The 20,840-nt window shown below is 39.0% G+C and overlaps 1 protein-coding gene across 1 annotated transcript; it reads left to right on the top strand.

The window, feature by feature from the left end:
- Nucleotides 1-1,885: 1,885 nt before the first annotated feature.
- On the top strand, nucleotides 1,886-19,663 carry LOC108681226 (acyl-coenzyme A synthetase ACSM3, mitochondrial). Its single transcript, XM_018170238.2, has 14 exons — nucleotides 1,886-2,404; nucleotides 2,986-3,214; nucleotides 6,445-6,560; nucleotides 6,707-6,812; nucleotides 7,654-7,726; nucleotides 9,112-9,232; nucleotides 9,901-10,025; nucleotides 11,973-12,046; nucleotides 13,153-13,271; nucleotides 13,491-13,584; nucleotides 14,001-14,136; nucleotides 17,339-17,438; nucleotides 17,962-18,096; nucleotides 18,437-19,663. The coding sequence occupies exons 1-14, from the start codon at nucleotides 2,132-2,134 to the stop codon at nucleotides 18,527-18,529; spliced, it is 1,794 nt and encodes a 597-aa protein (XP_018025727.2). The 5' UTR covers nucleotides 1,886-2,131; the 3' UTR covers nucleotides 18,530-19,663.
- The last annotated feature ends 1,177 nt before the right edge of the window (nucleotides 19,664-20,840 follow it).

The following is a 20,840-nucleotide window of genomic DNA, read 5'->3' as shown; positions in this document are numbered from 1 at the left end:
TGTACTTATTTATTCTTCCAAAAGATTATCGCAACGTCTGGTACAAAACTTCCAGAGAAATGTACAAAAATATTTCACAATAAAATGCGAAATATATGTACGTATATAGATAGGCGTCGTACGAAAAAGAGATGATATGCATGCACGATATAAATTTCAAGAGAATAATTGAATGCGGATAAATAAGCAACAGCCACCCACAGACATACACGTGCCAGCAATTCATCCTCAGATTAACTTCATTGGGTCTATAGCTGGGAGAGGGTAACCGCGCTTCTCTATAATATGTATATAATGCTAAAATATTAGGTCTAGCTAGGAGAGAGTAGCCGAGCTTAGCTATAATATGCATATGAGGCTCATATATATTTGGTCTAGCTGGGAGAGAGTAACCGCGCTTCGCTTTTATATGCATATGAAGCTAAAATAAGCACTTAGCATCAATTGATCGACTTGGGCCATAAATTATTTACTGATTTATAATTGGTTAATAAGTATTTATTCAGCAGTGCCATATCAATAATATTGGTGCATTTCATAAATTGAATACAAATTGAATGCGAAAATTAAAATTGGCTATAATTGACGTTTTCTGCTATTTTTAGTAGGTTTCGTTTTCTTGTTGCACTTTTTTTTTTTTTAGATTATTTGCTTTTTCTTCTGTTGGTTGTTGTGTTTTTATATATTTTTATTGGTTTTGCTAATTCGGTTAGAGTTGTTTTTTGTTCTCCTCTAAATTTATTTGTTTACCTTTAGTCTTGTCTTTTATTTGTCGCTTTTGCAAATCTTTTCGATCTCGAGGTCGTCTGGTGATGATTTTTGTCCGGACCGGAGTCTACCTTTTGTTATCATGTTATTCTTACACTTGGTTTTTATATATGTTTTGGGTGTCTCATTTTTTCGCACGTGTCGCTTGGTATTGAGTTTTTCATTCTTTGGTCAATTTGCTTGGTTCTTTCTTTTTTGTTAGCTCGGGTGGTTGATCGGTTGTTTGTTGTCTGCAGGTATGGGGGTGTTGCGTGTCATCTTCTCCTCTAGGTTCTGGTTCTTTGTGGTTGGTGTGTGTGTTTGTTTAGTTCCTTGTTTCCTTGTCGTCTTTGAACTTTTTTTGTTTTTTTTTCTTTTTCTTTCTTCCCATTTTTTTACTTTTTCTTCTTTTTTTTCTGCCTTATTTTTCGGACTTGCGGTTGGGCTTGTTTTCGGAACGTTTTTTTTTAAGGTTTTGATTTTTTTTGGCTTTTTGTTTGTTTTTAATTTTTTGCCTTTATTTCCTTGTTTTTTATTTTGGCTTTTCTTTCAGTTGGAAGGGTTGGAATTGTTGGGCAAATTGTTCTTATTAAGCGTTGGTCACCAACGCTTATTTTCGTAGTAAAAAAGAAACATTTTCATCAGCCAGGCGTATTCTCTCTTCGCATTCAATGTGGAGTCGAAAACTTCTCTATCTATTCCCATATGTTTGCTGCTGATATCTAAAGGATAAACAGTCGCTGAGTGTATTTACTCCTCAGATATGAGAAAATTGAAGAATGGACTCGCTTCTGAGTTATATGCTGAAGTAAAGGGAGTATAGTAAACGATTCGTGAAGAGTATCACTTCTTCCAATGTTGGTTTTTATGCCGGTAATTATGATCCATTAATTATTTTTTAGGTCGTGCTTCTACACTCCTTGTTATTTTCTCATGTATTCAACCTATCTTTTTACTGCTAGTCGGAATTTATCATAATTAAATATGTTAAGTAAGTCCCGGTCGTTCAGCTGGGATTACGACCACAAACAAACCGGTCCGAGAATCAAGAGGAAACCGGTTCAAGAATCAAGAGATGCCCGTCCCGTTAGTGATACAAGGCGTACCGATGCTACGCAGTGCAGTGCGTGTTGGCTGGTAGACAGGGAACGTACTGAAGCAGCTAGCTTCTTGTGACCAATTTCTGTTATGTTTAAATAAGTTTTGCGTCGATCAAAATTTTATCTGTAGTCATGTGAAGCAATGTGACAACTAAGTTAAAAATTTTATATTATTTATTGGTTAACTATGAACGGATGAATATTCATACCAAATTAATTTTTCCTTGCGACGCATACACTACGAGTGGCCTTGTGCAATAATTGCTACGTTTTTGCGCAGCAATATGAGGAGCAGCAAAGGTTTCAAGTGTTTATTAAGAGCCCAAACTTTGTCATTCAGTAAAGCTCTTCATCGCGGGCTTAGTAATCAAATTCCGACCGGTGAAAGATATAAAAAAAATTCGAATTTATTCATAAATTGTTTCTGGTGTCAAAGCCAGTCTCTCCGCAAATTCCAATTAGTTGAAACACAGCACCGGAGTCTTCATTTGCGCTTCAACGAAGGAAAAGGTTTTAACTTGACAAGAGATGCAGTTTCCCCTATTGCTGAGAGTCAGGTAATTTCCAAGTTATCGTCTAAGATTACCTAACTTTTTACCCGAAGATATTTCTGCACTTGATGGGTGAAAAAACGTTGAACGTTGAGACTTTAGATGAAGTTGGTAACTCATTTAAATCTTCACATCGCTAACTGTTACACTAAACTTTTAAACTACCAATATTTTATTTTCATTTACTTAAACCCAACTAAAGGCAAAAGAGGCTTGATCGTTGGAATTTGTATAGTTTTTATGTGTTGTTGCTAGTGTTGCTAGTCATATAAACGACCATACAGTCAGGTGCTACAGTCTTTGTTAATGTTGCACTCAGGAAGCAGGAAACATGATTGCTGAGTAATACGCGCGAAAATGGTTCATGTTTTCTTTCACAATCCCAGACGAACACAAAACCCTTTGGATATTTATATTCAGACAGCAGAAGCAGCCGACCGATCAGGCCATACGAAAACTGTGCCTGTAAACTTTATTTAATTTGTTCCAGGTAGACAAGCTTGCGTGATATTATCGGACGGCAGAAGCAAGCGACCGAGCAGGCTATGCGAACACTGTGCCTGTAAACTTTATCTAATTTGTTGCAGGGAGACAAGCTTGCGCTGATATTATCGGACGGCAGGAGCAAGCGACACGAGATCAGCTACAGGAAACTCTTGGACGACTCCACCGCCCTCGCGACCGCCCTCAGCAGCGCTTCGCTGGCGTCCCTTGGCGCCTGTTGGCCTGAGGGCGCACGACGACCGCGCCTCGCGCTGGTGGTGCTGCCCAAGATCGTCGAGTGGTGGCAAGTCAACCTCGCCGCTTACTGGTGCGGTGAGTTTATTTTATATTATTTTTATTTTGTTTAAAATATAACAAAATTTTGTTTTTTATTTTGTACATTTCCTTACGCCTACGTTCGCCTAAAAATGTTTGAGTTCAACTATTGAACAAAATCAGGTTGTCTAAGGAAGAGCGTTTGATGCCAAGTTTTGGCTAGAAAAAAAAATTTGCGGAAATTTTGAGTAGTTTATCTAATTAGTTACAGTTCTATTCGCTTCGAAATTTCGCATCAAGTTTATAAATTTTGGGAACTCAATCAATTATATTTCAACGAGCTGTCAATATACGATCAAACAGATCTTGTATTAGTGGTGGATTTAGTATATCTTATGGACATTACGATATATTCGCCATACATAATTCTTTTATGTACGGAATAATTAATTTACTAGAACATATTTACTCACAAATTATCCAATAAATATAATTATTGGCATCATTTTATTACAGTTTATTGTCTTCAACAAACATAATGCATCACATGCTGTATGTTATCAAACTTTTTGACCCATTTTAACGCAGTAAAAATACAGTTTCCTGTCCATTTATTACGTTGCATTTATCGAGCAGTATATATACTGGCTTCATCGGATACAATATAATTTCAGCCTGTGTAATTGCTGGCAACATTTGTATTCTAAGTCAATAGGTATCTGCAGAATTAATTAGAGACGAGAGCAACTGCATGTGATAAGACTTATCACGAGCCCATGTTTATCTCCATGTGAGATATTAGATAATAAAGCCAGTCATTCCACGGGGAACGTCAAGTTCAACGAGTGAGCTCCTAATAAAACTTCCATTAACATACACCGTCGCTTCTCTGCTGTTTGAATGCTTGATTGATGTGCAGCATTTGAATCCCTGAAGCATTTTAAAATGCTATTATGGTCTCAGTCATTCATCAGCTGGAAAATTCACCACCAGTTTCACTAGAGCTGTAGCAGCGAAAGCATAGGAAATTTACGCAATTCAAATAATTGCGAAGGATAGATTTTATTCATGATTCACAACCATTTGGTTACTTGAATCGTAAAATAACTAAAAATTTCGAATGTTAATGTTTATTTTCTACAAAAATTTGCTAATTAAAATTTAAAAGTTTTAGCCGACAAATTCTAGTAAACTTGAATTTTTTAGGTTCGGCTCCTCTTAGTTCATGAAGTAAATCGTGAAGGTAGGTTTCAGTTGAGACTTGAGTAAAGACCATGGGTAACTGGATATCAAAACTAAGGTTTTTCATCCGCAAGCATTGATGGGATCCAATAGTTCACAACGGATGGCAAAGAACAATTTAACGCAAGGGCCATGACCGTCGGTATAGGAATCTCAAGTGCGGACGTGGTTGAGCATTCTGGAAAAAAAAGGAACATTACAGCATCGGTCGAACTGACGTTTTAGTCATGATAAATGTAGCAGTAAATGACAGTATAAATTAATAATTATGAAAAATTGGCACACGCCTAAATTTGTTGGGAGTCAGTGTACAATCGATATTACAACTATTAACATAACATAGTGATGTCGGCACTGAAGAGTAGGCCTGATGTGGCCTGTCGCTGATTCTTTTACATACTTTTCGTGACATGTTCACAGAAGATCTAAAATCGTGTCATTTGACCGGATCTTTTCAGGACTGACGATAGATTGAAATAGCTACTAAACTTGTACCGGGTTCGATATGGTGCTAGGCATTTCAAGTCTGAACATATATTTTTCCATAGCTTTATCTAGTCTGTTCTTGAACGCGTTCATACTTGGAGCGCCAACGCTTTTAAGCTGAGGATTGAAACTCTTAACAAAAGAAAAGTGTAAAGTAGGAAGAAGCGTCACCTAAGAGAACAGGAAGGATGGTAGGACGCTTAAATGCTCAAGACAAAATTAGAAGAAGTATGAAACATTAAACCTCCATCTACCTATAGTAAACCCTAAACAAAGCCGGAAGGTAATTTAGTTCCTATTCACCGTTCCAAATGTTTACCTCCAACGTAAACTATTGTGAGACGCATTTAAATCCTACCTAGCTACCCCACGAGAAATAAATTTAAATAATTCCTGCTACTATCACACTAGGACAAATAATATGAGAGCATAAATGTGAAAAGAAACAGAGTCTTAGCAGATATTAGGAGCCTGCAGCTGCTGCAGATGCGGAGGACAGGCGTCAGGTAGCAGGGGTGCTATGCAGGAGAAATTTATGGGGTAGAAATTGCTGGGTAGACTGCCGGTAGAAGTCTACTAAAATAGAAGCAATTACCTCGTCACTGGCAGCAAGTGAAGAATCGGATGAGCGGTAGAGTGTTATTTTTATAATTTAAAGGAATGAAATCCCTACATCTTTTTAGTGAACGTTTTGGGGAGCAATTCAATCGAAAATTCTAGAATACAACAACACTCAACTTGCACAACCGAAATTCCAAAATACAGATATTAAAACATAAATGGACTAATAAAATGTATGGAAACTGGATGTAATTACACGTTTATAACCTTGTTCATTTATGTCAGATGTGTCTTTTTTATGACACTTGAATAAGAATTACTTATGTATAATGTCTCAAGGGTTTTCGGTTCGAATTATTGCCCATACAATATAATAAAGCGAATGAAAGAGTGACATTCTAAGGTAGTAATTATTTAGAGTTAGACACGGGATGTGTTATACAGTTATACTACAGGTACCGATCAGGTAGCTAGATTGATACGATCGCAAAAGCGACCCGATTGTCGGAGTCGTCTTAAGTTTAAGCATATATGTAGAGGCTGGCTGCGACTGTAGCTAAGAGATTTTGGTTTGCGACTGTCTCAGGGGATGCTTGAGGAGCTTATGTAGCCGTGCTATAATGACTTCACGGCATGTGACGTGGTAAATGTAACTGAAAGTATGGCTGATGACGGTGGACAACCTGACATTTACTAATTTCAGTATAATAAATTGTGTGTTAATTTATTATACTTTTATTTCAACTGGGAATTGAGTTGGACTGAGAAAAGTTTTCAATTAATGCATGGCGAATTTTTGAGAAATTTACTCTACTTTTTCATTCTTAGGAATGATGGCGTTGATGGAAGCCTATTTAGATAGAATTTTGCGCCGAGAAGCATTTTATGGATCGAAAGTTGAAATGAAAAGCGCTCAGTACTTTACCAACAATTTACGTAATTTGTACTACATTTTCAACGTGCGAACAATTGTATTTACCGACCTTTGTTTTGACCAGGTATGACTATTTCTGTGGGTACGCAGCTACTGAAGAGACGTGACCTCGAGTACCGCTTGGCGCAGAGCGGCGCAGACTGCGTCTTCTGCGGACCTGACCTGCTGGAGGCCGTGGACGTAAGTCTAATTTGTTTATCATAGTAGAGATACGAAAACTTTGGCGAAGTTTAAATAATAGAATAGAGGCCTCATATTGCCTCGTAATGATGTATTACTGTTGTTGCCTAATAATCATAAAAGTCTAATTTGTTTATCGAAGCGAGGGCTGGGTACGCTACGAGGAACTGCTCAACGCCAAATTCGCTCGTCCAGCAATTGCCTGTCACCTCACGCAGCCTGATGACGTCTGCCATATTTTCTTCACTTCAGGTGTGGCTCAAGTATAACACTTCAAGACCTCAGCATCAATAGTGAACCTTTTCTGCATGGCTGACGGCAGAAGCAGAGACAGTTTACTCGACTGCGACATCTGGCAATCCCCCACTTAACGCCCGCACTTAAGTAGAGGTGTTACTAAGTTATTGGTCATCCCACCCTGAACTGTTGTACTCTACCCTACGACCTTCCGGGAGTCCTTTTCATTCCCCCACAGCACCACCGCAAAATTTTTTTCCTGACTGCCCTCCCTCCACATTACGTCTGCCATATTTTCTTCACTTCAGGTGTGGCTCAAGTATAACACTTCAAGACCTCAGCATCAATGTAGTCAGAGTGATGCATTGGCGAGAATTGCCAATTAAAAGAGAAAAGTAAATCTTCACGACTGTCGCAAACAAGTCAATAAAGTTTGCTGATAGCTAAAGTGTTTATTAAGTAACTGTTTAGGAGAATGGTGATATATTGATATTAAGGGTTAAGTAACTGTTATAGAGAAGGGTGATATATTGATCGGGTTGAGAGTGTATCAACAAATTTCCAAGGACGAATTACGTTTTTACTAAATAATCTTACCGTGTTTTTATCAATATGTCTTATTTTTAAACGCATAAAATTACTTAGCTCATGTTATAAAATAGATCAAATACTACCTATTGCATCAAATGTTGCCTTCTGTATTTTTAAAGAAGAACTAAAAAGGTTTACCCATTTGAAACTTATTAATTATTAAATCCGAATAGAGTGATTGAATAGAGTGATTGTGTCTTTGATAACAATTTCTATCTTAAGTAAGCAGTCATTTGCACAGCGTATGAAAAAATTCTTCTTATAGGAACTACTGGATACCCAAAGATGGTCCCTCATGAGCATTTCAGCTACGCCAGAGGCCACCAAGCTACCGTCAGGTAGTAGTGATGACTGTAAAACCATATATACGTTAAACCCTCATCCTTCGGGTGTTTTGTTATCTGGTAAGCTTCGATTATTGCAAGTGTTTATAAACACTTCCCACACTCTTACTGCCGATTGACTTCCTCAGAAACCCGTAAACCGACGAAGATTCGCGAATGTTTCCTACCGTTAATATTTCTAGAAAACCCGCGATGAAGTGCGACGTGAAGTATTAAGTGATGTGAAGTATTTAGCGCGATATAGCGACGGACTGCTGTAATTTTTATAAATGTTTTAGGAAGCTAAAGTAAAGAAAACGACAGGTAATTTCACCTTATCTTCTTCGAAGACGCTCCGTAGACCAGATCCATGCAGCATCAGAAAATGTAAAAAAGTCCAGAGACTTGAAGATCTTTTACATGAAATGTTTCCCGAATTTTGACTTGCATGTTTTACTGGTGAATAATTTTAAAATTGGTTCCTTCTCCAGTTCGTTACCTTGGTTTTTATCTAATTCCTGAGAATTATGCTTATTTTTTTTATTGATTGTAGTTGTATTCTCTAAATTTTGAACTTATGATGAAGTTGGCTTTTGGAACGTTTTCGACGATGATATGGCAAATTGACTTGGCGTTTTCTTCCTTTTTGAACTTGCAATTTAAGGAGAATAATGATATAGATAAGTACTTATTGGTGAATGCAGTAGTGATGTAAAAAATTCAACACCATTCAAAAATTATGAATGGTGTTGAGTAACACCATTCATAATTATACGTTCACGACAGCCCCGATGCAGCCCCGATGCGATACGACAAGTAGAACATATAGGAAGGATGTCTAGGCCAATTACTCTAGGCCTATTTACACTCGCTAATCAGACCGTTTAACACTTCATGAAGTTTTAAATATCTCAAGGAGCTGATTGATTTACTAAGGCATTATAAGTCATTTTTCTTTATAATCACGTATATGCGTACTTACATTCTAAAATCATTGACAAAAATTACAGCTATTTCATCATTGTTATTAATATTCGTAATATTCGCAATCATTATATAACTGTTCGCATTCTAAAATCATTATTGAAACCTTCTTTTAGCCCTAGGATTGAGAATATCTGTTCTGTGGAGGTGTCTAAGATATACGTATGTGCGTATGATATTAATACTTTTGCAGACACAAGGTGATAAATTAGTACCATAGGGAAATGTTTTTGTCGTCTACACGGACATTTCCCTGTATAAACTTCTCATTCGGCTCCTTATTTGCGGCAGGCGGCTAGATTTAGGTCCAGACGATGTTTTCTGGGTGATAAATAAGTAACGTAGGGAAATGTTTTTGTCGTCTACACTGACATTTCCCTATAAAAACTTCTTATTCGGCTTCTTATTTTCGGCAGGTGGCTAGATTTAGGTCCAGACGATGTTTTCTGGAACGTGGCAGACACGGGCTGGGCCAAATCCATCTGGTCCGGTCTATATGCCCCTCTCATGGCGGGAGCCTCTTCATTTGTACACCAAGTATGTTACTTTTTCATTCATTTTCAAACATTATATTGATACTTTGATCACTTTGATCTAGAAACTGCTTTAGTAAACTTGATTAGGATAACTATGAAAAAAACACTTAATTACGTTAATAGGAGCACAGAAAAAAGAATTGAAATTTACGTTTTTATCTCACATATAAGTACAGCGTTGCAGCCCTAGCTTCTGAACCCTAATAAAACACGTCTCGAATTATTTCTCAGTCGTGTACGTAATCATTTTTTACGTTTAATTTGTGAAGGCCGTGATGCGTACAGCAATTATCGTCTCAACAGCTTTTCATTGATCAGCGAAGACTAAATAGTAAACTCATTTAATACTTAAAAAAATTTAACGCACCATGAAACTGTGCTCTGATATGGAAGTCTTGCAAGTCTCATTTGAGCAATTAAAAGCTGTTGTAGACGATAATTGCTGTACGCATCACGGCCTTCACAAATTAAACGTAAAAAATGATTACGTACCTTATACTATTCTTTCTTTATCTTTATATTCAATTGCAGTTTGTGTTTCATTCAAAGCTACTGTTTTGTTCTAAAATTACTAAAAACGAATGTTTTAACATTAAGGAATTTTATTGGGAGCATGTCAGATTTATAATTTAGCTATAATTTTTAACAAGAACCAACTTGTCTACGTAGATGGAGAGGTTTGATCCTGTAGAAACTGTAGCGACTCTACAACGCGAGCCGATCAGCGTGCTATGCGCTCCACCGGCCGCGTACAGGGCGCTAGTGCAGCTGCCGCTCGAGAGCTGCACGTTCAAGTGAGAAATAATTATCGTGTTATTGTACTTCTTGCTGCAGAGAAGCACAGAGCGTATGGGCAGCATCTATTATAATTTATATTTTTAGTGTATTTATTAGTGAAGTACATGTTGCAGTTTTCTTAATTTTTCCATATAGCTTGATAATTTCGATGCATTCTCCAGGACTGGTAACATTTCTATGTTTCGATATTGGGGCAACACAAAAAATTGTGAACTTGAAAGTAGTCATGCTCATAAATTAACGTATGTGATAATGTAATAGGTACTTACTTCGAACATTTCAAATAATTTTTTTTCTGGGTTATTGTGACTTAATGTTAAATTTTTGAAAAATGACTGGATTTTAAATTAATTATTTGAGAATTCATTGGCATTTTTAAATTCGCGCTAATTGAATGAAGCGTTTGAATTATAGCGCAATTTCTCAGGCAAATTATAGCGACAAGTAAGCGGGAAACCCCAAGGGTAATGCTATACCTAGGTTTCCTACAGAATGACTAAGGTGCGTTTGTGGGAGGCCATAAGTTATTTGTTTTATAGCTCTCTGTACTCGTTAGAAATAGTTATGCAATTAAAGTTAAATATTCGGGAAATATTAAAAATTGTATAATCTTTCATATTTATTTTGTTCAACATTTAGCAAAGGGATAGTTTTTGTTTCATAAAGGGAAATATCAGCACGAAATATCGAGGGATGAGTTAGAAACATATTTAAAATCTTTACATTCAATAAATTATTTGTCTTCGGATTTTTTTACCAATGCTTGAAATTTTGACCAATAAGCCGCCTTTTTCATTCAATGCATGCCGGTTTACACAAGGATTTGATGTAATTTCACAACAGAGTTTAAATCTTGAGCTACTGTAGTCGTGATTTATGTACTTGACAAATTATACATAGAGAAAAATTCTAGTTTTTTTCTAGCCCGGCCCCACCAAATAAAAACACTTATTTTACAACATTTTTGCTTTACGAAAATATTCTTTCACAAATGTGATAAGATTTACCAGACAAGTGATCATCATCATGACCAGTTATCCTCGATGATGAGCTGCATGGTAACCAGCCGTATTAGTTTTAGTGATATAATTGAATATCAACATGATAATATCAATTTCTTCTGGAGGTATCTGAAGCCAAATTTGAATTATTTTATTTACATAGCAATGGTACAGAGAATATGAAACTTGTACGTTATAGGAACACATTTTAGAATGACAACGTGAAATGCTGTAACTTAAAATCCTCTCAGACACACAAACCTACAATCCCACATCTGACTGTACGTATAGGTGGACAGGGGCCATGGTTGAACTAGTATAAGGTTGACCCATCAGAGGCCCATTTTTTGGGATGTAGTTCGTTGTTAGCCTGTGACGTCACTGATCTCAGTGACGTCACGGGCATTGACCAGTCACCGAGATTCGATCATACCAGTCAACCAATCCGTCATGGGAGTGACGGGATTGTTTACGTTTCTCGATCTCAGTGACGTAACAAGAAAGCTGAACTGAAAGGCGGAACTTCTCGTGGGTCAACCTTATATTAGTTATATAGTTCAACCATTGACAGGGGCTATCACTTGTTCAGCGCTATAATTTGCTGGTGCTTATGAAACTTGGCTGACTATTTCATTACCTATAATTATACACATGTGTAACTTACAATGTCCTAGTGCAAACTGTGAAAATAGCTTGATTGAAAAATCATTTGGTGATGATTCAATTGGATGGTGTCTACATCAAAGAAACAGAGTCGGAAAACGAATTTCCCCAAAATTGCTATTTGCTCTTCAAATTTAATTCCTTCTACTCCCACACAAAAACAATGCATTCGACGATTCCTTTTTTGCAACATCTGTTCTTTCATATCGCAATCTATTGCTCATTGACGTACAACAACGTTATTTAATTATGCAAAGCTCGCAAGATTATATTTTGCAGAAGTCTTCGTCATTGCGTGAGTGGGGGCGAGCCTCTCAACCCCAGCGTCCTGAAGACTTGGACCAAGAAAACTGGTAAAACCTGTAAACCCTTCCTCGATTATATTTTTAGCGTATTTTCTATTTTATGAAAAAAATGCACTATTGTGCTCACCATGTCCGTCCGTCCGTCTGTCTGTCCGTCCGTGACTTCACGTTTTCGTCGACGAGAAAATGCGCTCTCTGTCACTCACTGCAGTGAGTACTAAGTTATATTTTTTTAGATGAGGACTCGATGTATTTCGTTATCATGAGTCATTGACTTGACAATGTAATGCCAAGATTGTAAATTAGTTTGAATGCTGCTCATCAATATCAAACTTAATTCCGCTTCATGCCTACTGTTAAATTTATTATAATCAAATTTGTTGAAAAAAAAATTAATGAGTATATCTCCTACTAGAATATAGGTGATTGCAGATCAATGCTAATTGTTAACATGTACTAATAAGTGTGTTTAATGTGGCAATTAATCCTATGACAAATGTGATTCAAGTTTGTTGAAGCAAAAAAAATACTCTGTTTTGCTTACAATATCGTAATATTCTTCAATATTATCTGTTTAATGTAAAATCTCTACAGCAGAGAGACAAGTGTTTTATTTAACACAAAATGCAAATAGCTCGAGGACTTGTATAATTGTACGTTAATCACACGTGTATATGTGTGGAGGATATGTGTGTATAGAATTTCATTCCACGATAAAAATTGAATCCATCATTTGATTGTTAGAACGAGACCACCCGTAAAACTATATCATGTCATCTTGATTCAATTCAGTGAAAAAACTATACAAAATTGCTTTTATTGATTGAAGAAGTATTTCAGTAGATAAATTTTTTTCAGTAGATAAGTTCACTAACTTATGAAATAATTAAAAAATACATCATAAATATAGGTGACTATTGCAAATAATAATCAACTGCATCAACACTAAAAAATATCAATAGGATTATCAATAATTTTTTCTAAATTTAAACCAGGGCATTGCATTAAAAAAATACTGCGATGATAAGTAAATGATCACTAGTAAAAAGCTAGCATTAATTAGTGGTTATGAGCATTTCTAACTAGATGCTTATACTTATGAAGGGTACTACTTATCACGCTTGCTTGTGGAATACCGCATGTCATACTTGCAGGCCTTAATATCTACGAGGGTTACGGCCAGAGTGAAACAACATTGATGTGCTGCACGCTGCCCGGCATGACAATCAAGCCTGGCTCTATGGGGCAACCAGTTCCTGGCTACGACATCAGGGTGAGTGCCCTGAATGTAGTTTTTAAATAAAATTGTTTTTCTATGAATTATATTCTACGTTGAAACGGAACACAAAAAATTATCAATCAATAATTTTTTGTTTAGGTAACTGGAAGCAATGCCTGCTTATGGACAAATAAACAGATATTTGTTCACAATTAAGTGTTAACACATTCAATTAAGTTCACTTTCATGTAATCGCGTTCATTGACCATATAGGTCATCAATGAAGATCTTGAAGAGGAGGCGACTGGTGTCGAGGGCCAGGTCGCGGTCAAGATTAAACCCAGACATCCAGACGGCCTCTTCACCGGTAAGAAATTATTCTAATGCTCGAGCTTATCACAATCTCCAATAAGAATTTTCGAGCATGGTTTCGAAATTGTGTTTTTGTATAACCTCAACACAGCAAAATTTTTCCGGAATGCAAGCTACTTCGATACCATATATCTCAATCGCATTTAACATTCACGAACTCGAACAAGAATGCACCGTTGCTCCGAATACCTAGAACCTATGAAGTTATAAATGAACCGCAATATGCCTCTCGCACGACTTCAAAGCAGCATCTCTGTGGAAACGGAGGCGGCTATCAGATTTTCAAAAAAGTGTTTTTTTTTTCTGGAAAATTTATATCCCGAAACCCCTAACACAAAAAATGATGCACTTTAAAATTTAAGTTTACATGCGAATGACACCGACGAGGAACTGAACTGTGGCCCTGCGCAGGCTACCTCGGCAACCCCGAGAAAACAGCGCAGGCGTTCCGAGGTTCCTTCTACCTCACCGGCGACCGCGGATACGTTGACGAGGACGGATACCTGTGGTTCGTTGCCAGGGATGATGACGTCATCATTACTTCTGGGTGAGTGCTTTTCGTTGTATTTTGTCTTCTGGTCAATAATCAGGGTTCCCATATATGATAAATCATTATTATCAAACGTGTAATTTAGACAAAATCTGCAGCAAAAGAACTTACTGAAATAAGATCCGAGCAGCTTAATGCTTGCCTTAACCAAGTCCCACCTAAGAGAGGATATCCAAAATGGAGAAATCGAGTTGAAAGACTTTCAACATTGCCGAGCAGACCGAAAAGAAGGGAGGAGAAAAGAAGGCGTTATAGTCTACCTCAGAAACTCCCTCGCGGCAAAAACAGTCCCCCTGCATTTAGGCTCCAATGGATATGTGGAACATGTTATACTCCACATCTCCCATTTCCAACTGTGCATAGCTATCGTATACCGACCACCTGACTGCCCACCGGAAAAATTCAGTGAAACTCTCGAGAGAATAGAATCAGAGGTGGCCAACTTAGGTGAACTTTCTCCAAATATTGTGGTTGCGGGAGATTTTAATCTCCCACACATACGATGGCCACACCTGGACTGTTTTTATGGATGCATGCCACACCTGGAACGGCGCAGAGATCAGGCCAGAAACCAGGCAACACAACTACTTCGATTTGCTAGGGTGCACTTGCTAAGTCAGCAGGTGCTGGTACCAACAAGCGAACGCAATATCCTGGATCTATTCTTCACCAGCAATGAAGAACTGGTAGCTGATATTCGTGTTGAGGAGACCGCACTGTCAGACCATCGACTAATGGTGGTCGAGACAACAATTGAGAGGCGAACCCAGCCAAGACCTACACCTCGAGAGGGGCTAGCTGGGCTACATTTTCATCATCGAAGAACAGACTGGAAGCCCATTGGGAACGAACTCCTCGAAATTGACTGCAGATCTGAGTTCCTGGAGTTAAACGCCGAAGCAATGTACAACAAGCTGTGCGAAGTATTACTGCAGGTATGCGTGCGGCACACGCCGGGAAAAATGACCCCCAAACGGCACATAATTCCGAGGGGCAGACGGATCCTCATGAGGAAACGAGCGAGCTTGAACAACCAGATAATTGCCGCCTTCAGGAATATGTAGAGGCGGAGGCTGGAACATCTAAGGGATAATATTGAGGAAAGTGAACGGCAGTTACAGGACTCACACGAGGCCGAGCAACAAGTTGCGGTGGCGGAAGCAGTGTCTGCCATTCGAGAGAATCCCAAATATTTCTACAAATATGCCCAGTCATAGGCCAAAATCAGAGCCTCAGTGGGGCCTCTGAAAAAAAACGATGTCCTTGTTGAAGACGACCAGGGCGCGTGCGAACTTCTGGGAGCGCAGTTTGAAAAAAGTATTCAGCGAACCCCGATACTCAAGGCACGAGAACGAAATTGGAGTCATTTAAGGACTTCTAGGGGGCGGGAGCTGATGAACATTGAGTTTGAAACGCCGGATCTAGAGATGAGTATCCAAGAATTATCGACGTATTTGTCTCCCGGGCCAGATGGGGTCCCTGCAGTGTTACTGAAAAAATGTGTCGGAACACTAAAGGTCCTTCTGACTTTTCTCTAGAAAACATCATTGCGAGAAGGAAATGTTCCAAGTGACCTAAAACTAGGGCTAATAACACCTATCTACAAAAGAGGTGCGAGAGACAAACCCAAAATTACAGGCCGGTTACATTAACACCACACGTAATCAAAGTATTTGAGAAGGTTGTTGCCAGAAGGTTGGTGCAGTACATGGAAGAGGCTGACCTTTTCATCAGAAGGCAACACGGTTTTAGACGAAATCGTTCCTGCTTGTCTCAGCTACTGGAGCATCACCACCAAATCCTGGCCATGCTGAAGGAGGGGGCCGGGGTGAACGTGGTGTATTTGGATTTCGCGAAAGCGCTTGACAAAGTTGTCCATGGAGTGCTCGTCAGAAAATTAAGACTGCTGGGGGTCGGAGGTGAATTGCTGGCAGGATCCACAGCTTCCTAACAGAAAGACTGCAAGCTGTCGTTGTAGGAGGCTCGAGATCGAGCGAGGCTAGGGTGAAGAGTGGAGTACCATAGGGAACGGTACTCGGCCCAATCCTCTTCCTCATTCACATCGCCGACATAGATGTGGCTGTGAACCACGCCACTGCATCGTCATTCGCGGACGACACCAGGATACTTATGACCATAACGGACAGGAGGAACTGCGAGAGGTTGCAAAAAGACCTCGCTGCAATATATGACTGGGCCCAAGTAAACAACATGCAGTTCAACGGACCAAGTTCGAGATTTTGAGATGCAGAGGTTGTGGGAGAGCTGGTATGGAGCACCGCTACCTAGCACCTGCCAACTCGGAAATCGAAGAGAAGCGAATCGTTCGCGATCTAGGAGTGTTGATGAATACTCAGGTCAATTTTGGTGATCACGTAACGGCAATAACCGCAAGAGGTAGGCGACAGATGGGGTGGATTTAACGAGCCCGAACAAGAGAAGCGGAACCAATGATCACACTCTTTAGAGCCCTTGTAATACCAATTCTTGAATACTGCTGCCAGCTCTTGACCGCGTTCACACTCGGAGCAGTGGGACAACTGGAAGGTGTCCAGTGAACCGTCTCTTCCAGGATCAGAGTGATGGAATAGTTGAACTACTGGGAGAGGTTAAGGCGCCTGGGTATGTACTCATTGCAGAGGAGACAGGAGAGGTATGTCATTCTGTACACATGGAAAATGATAACCGGAATGGTGCCAAACTTCGAGAGCGAGACCTTCAGGATTGAGACACATCACAACGAGAGAAGCGGGAGACTGTGCCAGATCCCCCCCCATTACGTAACAGATCTGCAGTCCGATTTCCATCCCTGCGGGAAGGATCACTTTCCATGGCAGGGCCGAGGCTGTTTAACATCCTACCAAAGGATCTAAGAGAGGGGGATAGCTAATTGATGTACTGTGTAACATGTGCACTCAGGCACCGCGTGTTTGATGTGTTGTGTAACATGTGCACTCAGGCACCGCGTGTTTGATGTGTTGTGTAACATGTACACACAGGTACCGCGCGTTCGATGTGCTGTGTAACATGTACACTCAGGTACCGCGTGTTTGATGTGCTGTGTAACATGTACACGCAGGTACCGCGTGTTTGATGTGCTGTGTAACGTTTACAATCAGGTACTGCGTGTTTTATGTGCTGTGTAACATGTACACGCAGATACCGCGTGTTTGATGTGCTGTGTAACGTTTACAATCAGGTACCGCGTGGGGCCGTTCGAGGTGGAATCTGTGCTGCTCGAGCACCGCAGCGTCTCGGAGGCTGCCGTCGTCGGCGTGCCGGACTACCAACGTGGCCACGTGAGATTCCCGTGTAGACGTACCTAGATACGACGTGGCCACGTGAAATTCCCGTGTAGACGTAGACACGACGTGGAAGTGAAGTAACAGCAATCAGTTTGTACACGTAATAGATAGATAAGAGGGAGACGTCTGACAAGGATGATAGCTCAAAGTCAACAACCCTAAAACATAAAATAACTGATTCCTGGGAAGTTACGGTTCGCAAAACGGTTACTAACGTAATATAATATAGCGGTTTCAGCTTTTATTAGGCCTGTCACCGATTCCTAACATTGCAGAACATCCACAGCGTGTTGCGGGCTTGAACTCGCAACTCACTGCTTCAAATTTTCTGTGCTTAACCGCCCGGCCTCCTCTCCGATTCTGACCAGAAACTGGCGCACAGAGCTGGGATCGAACCCGCGCCTCTCTGCGCCAATCTTGGTACTCTGAACTTTAACCCCTGGGCCACCCTGCCCATCAAGATACCCGCCAAATTGTCATAACATCAATTCCTTTTAATAAACAATGAACCTTACAGATCGTGAAAGCCTTCATCGTTTTGTCGGAAGAAGCGGCGCAAGGAATTCAAGATGAGGGAGGAGCGGAGCGTCTAATGCAGGAGCTTCAAGAACACGTGAGGCAGAACACAGCTCCGTACAAATACCCCAGGCAGGTTAGTTGTTCTTCAAATGGGGGATGAGAAACATTTTCGGTTCAATTTTATTTCATATCTAATCGTCTTAACAATTGTTAAGCATACAAGCTAAATTAAGTTTATTTAGTCAATTTTTACTAGAGTATTTACGGTTAAATATTTTGAAGTATGGTACTGTGTTTGTTTTGTATATCTAATCGTCTTAACCAATTGTTAAGCACATAAGCTAAATTAAGTTTATTTAGTCAATTTTTACTAGAGTATTTACGGTTAAATATTTTTATGTACTGTGTACTAGTGGCATTTAGATCGATAATGTTTATTGATGACATTTGTTCATAGATTTTCTCGTGGGCAGATCGAGTTCGTGAGGAGTCTGCCTAAAACTGTGAGCGGCAAAATCCGAAGAGTTGAACTTCGCAAAATCGAAGAAAATCGAAAACAAAAGTGAATGGAGTGAGTGGTGAGAAGCATTCTGATTAAAATTGTATTTCTACGGCAATAAAACTTGAGTTTGCGTAACCAATATGTACGCACACCAGCTAAATTATGATCCCGAAACATAAAGATTTAATGTAAGTTTTATTGCAGACGAGAAAATTACACTCAATATCATTGACATTGAATGTATATGCGTGAGTATGTTTGGAGGCTGGCACGGAAAATATATAGGGGCTTTTGGAGCCTGTGATCCTGAATACGTATAGTATCAGAATATTAGCTGAGAATTTCATTCACAACGATTGATCGTGGCAGCAATAAACGATGAAGAGAGTTGGATTCCAAACTATAATATAATTTTTACCTCGTGGCGAAAATTTTATTCGAAGATAATGAGAGCATCGAAAGCTTAGCTCTGTCGCCGATTCTTAACATCGCAGAACATTAATTTACAGCTTGTTGCGGTCTCGAACAGGCAGCTCACTGCTCCAATTTTGCTGTGCTTAGCCGCCCGATCACCTCGCTGGTTCTGACAAGGACTTACGCACAGAGCTGGGGTCGAACTCTAATCTCTCTGCTTCAATCTCGATACTCTAATCTGAAATAAAAAGTGTAGCATCTTCATTCCAAAACGTTGATGTTTTACATCTTTCCACCATCGGCTTCACTCCACTCATTGTCATCTGTTCTGTTGGTCAATACACACTATAGTTGTAGTTTATCGGTGGTGGAAAAATTCAAATTCACACTTCATAAAAATGAAAATAATCAGCTATCGGGCCAATCACTGTTATAGCCAAATTATTTATTCCAGGTCATGTCATATATTTGGTCATTTAACATCGACGCCGTGACCAAGCTCATGAAACAAAAATCTGACTTGTGCAATATAATAATCAATTTTAAGAAGAAACGTTTGAAACGAAAAATAATTGACCATCCCCAAAGTTAACTTCATGTTTTCCATTTCATGTAAGGCGATTGAAACTTTAGAGCCCCTATAGAGATTAAAAAATTGTTCCACTTTACAACCTGAAACACCAAATGGTAGCCGAGTTAATATTATAGTTTCAAATGAAACAATCGAGTTCTCTCCACAATACCCAATATTGTATTTACGCCATTTCAAATGCCTACGTTATGTTTTACATTTATTTCCATCAACGTATCATGCGGCGGTCTGAAATGAAACAAAGCCATTCTACGTTATAAATTCAGTCAAGGATTGCACACTAGACATCTTGCGTCAAATTGACCTTTTATTTAAGTAATGCAAAAATTCAGCTTAATTGACTAACTCATATTATTTGATTATTCAATTAAATAATTTTCAAGTGAGCCAATTACAAATAAAGGCAACATTAATAGATGTTGGGGATACTGAAATTATACATATGTTATTTTTATGATTTCTAGATTTTAGAACTTTTTTACGACCAGTTTATTCAGTACGAGTCATTCGTTGAGGTCATTCTTGCTAATGTTGTTCTTAATGTTGTTGTTTTTAATGTTGTTAATGTAATGCTAATGTTGTTTATATTTACTCTGTATCAGCACTATCCATCGTTGCTGTCGTTTTCAATAAAGTGCTGAAAATAACAATCTCACTTCCCTGCTCGGAAAAATATCTGTTGGTCTGACTGGTGCTGACGTATAGGAGCCTGCTGACGTCACCTTAGCTCTTACTGCATCGAATATATGAGGCGGATTGAAGCCTCAAACAGGTCTCGGACAAATTTACGGCCGGACCCGCGGCCGGTCTCGCGACCGGAAAGGTTTTCTTAGTGTTTTACGGGTTTTTCTAGGTTTTTTGTGTTTTTAATGGAACCTGTTCCTAACTGGACCTAACCTGCGAGGTTTTCGTTGATTGGCTAGGTTTTTTCTATGTTGGAGTCCGGCGGCCGCGAGACCGGCCACGGGTCCGGCCGTAAATTTGTCCGAGAGGTTCTCAAACATCTATAGATTACTAGCAACCAAGTGCTTTAAAAGGAAACAAACAATTAAATCTCAAAATACTTTTCATTGTATGCAACTAAGGATTTTTCATCAACATCAATAAATATGACCCATCGCCTTCAATCCAGTAAAAAAATTAAATTATGAGTGAATTGCATAGAAGGTAGAAAATACGGGAAAGGCGCTCTTTATTGTTCGATTACCATTCATTTTCAAACAAAAATATAAAAGCTCAATGACCTGGTACTAGGATTGTTATATATTGATTTACGGAAACAGGCGTCTAAAAAACAGGCGGAATTTTCGGAAACAAACGTTTTTAATTTGGTAAACTAATGTTTAGGTAAACTAATGTAGAAATTTAA

This window comes from Hyalella azteca, unplaced genomic scaffold, assembly GCF_000764305.2.
Source record: "Hyalella azteca isolate HAZT.00-mixed unplaced genomic scaffold, Hazt_2.0.2 contig8491, whole genome shotgun sequence".
In the NCBI taxonomy this organism is placed as follows: Eukaryota; Metazoa; Arthropoda; class Malacostraca; order Amphipoda; family Hyalellidae; genus Hyalella; species Hyalella azteca.
This window is presented reverse-complemented; position numbering and strand designations above follow the sequence as displayed.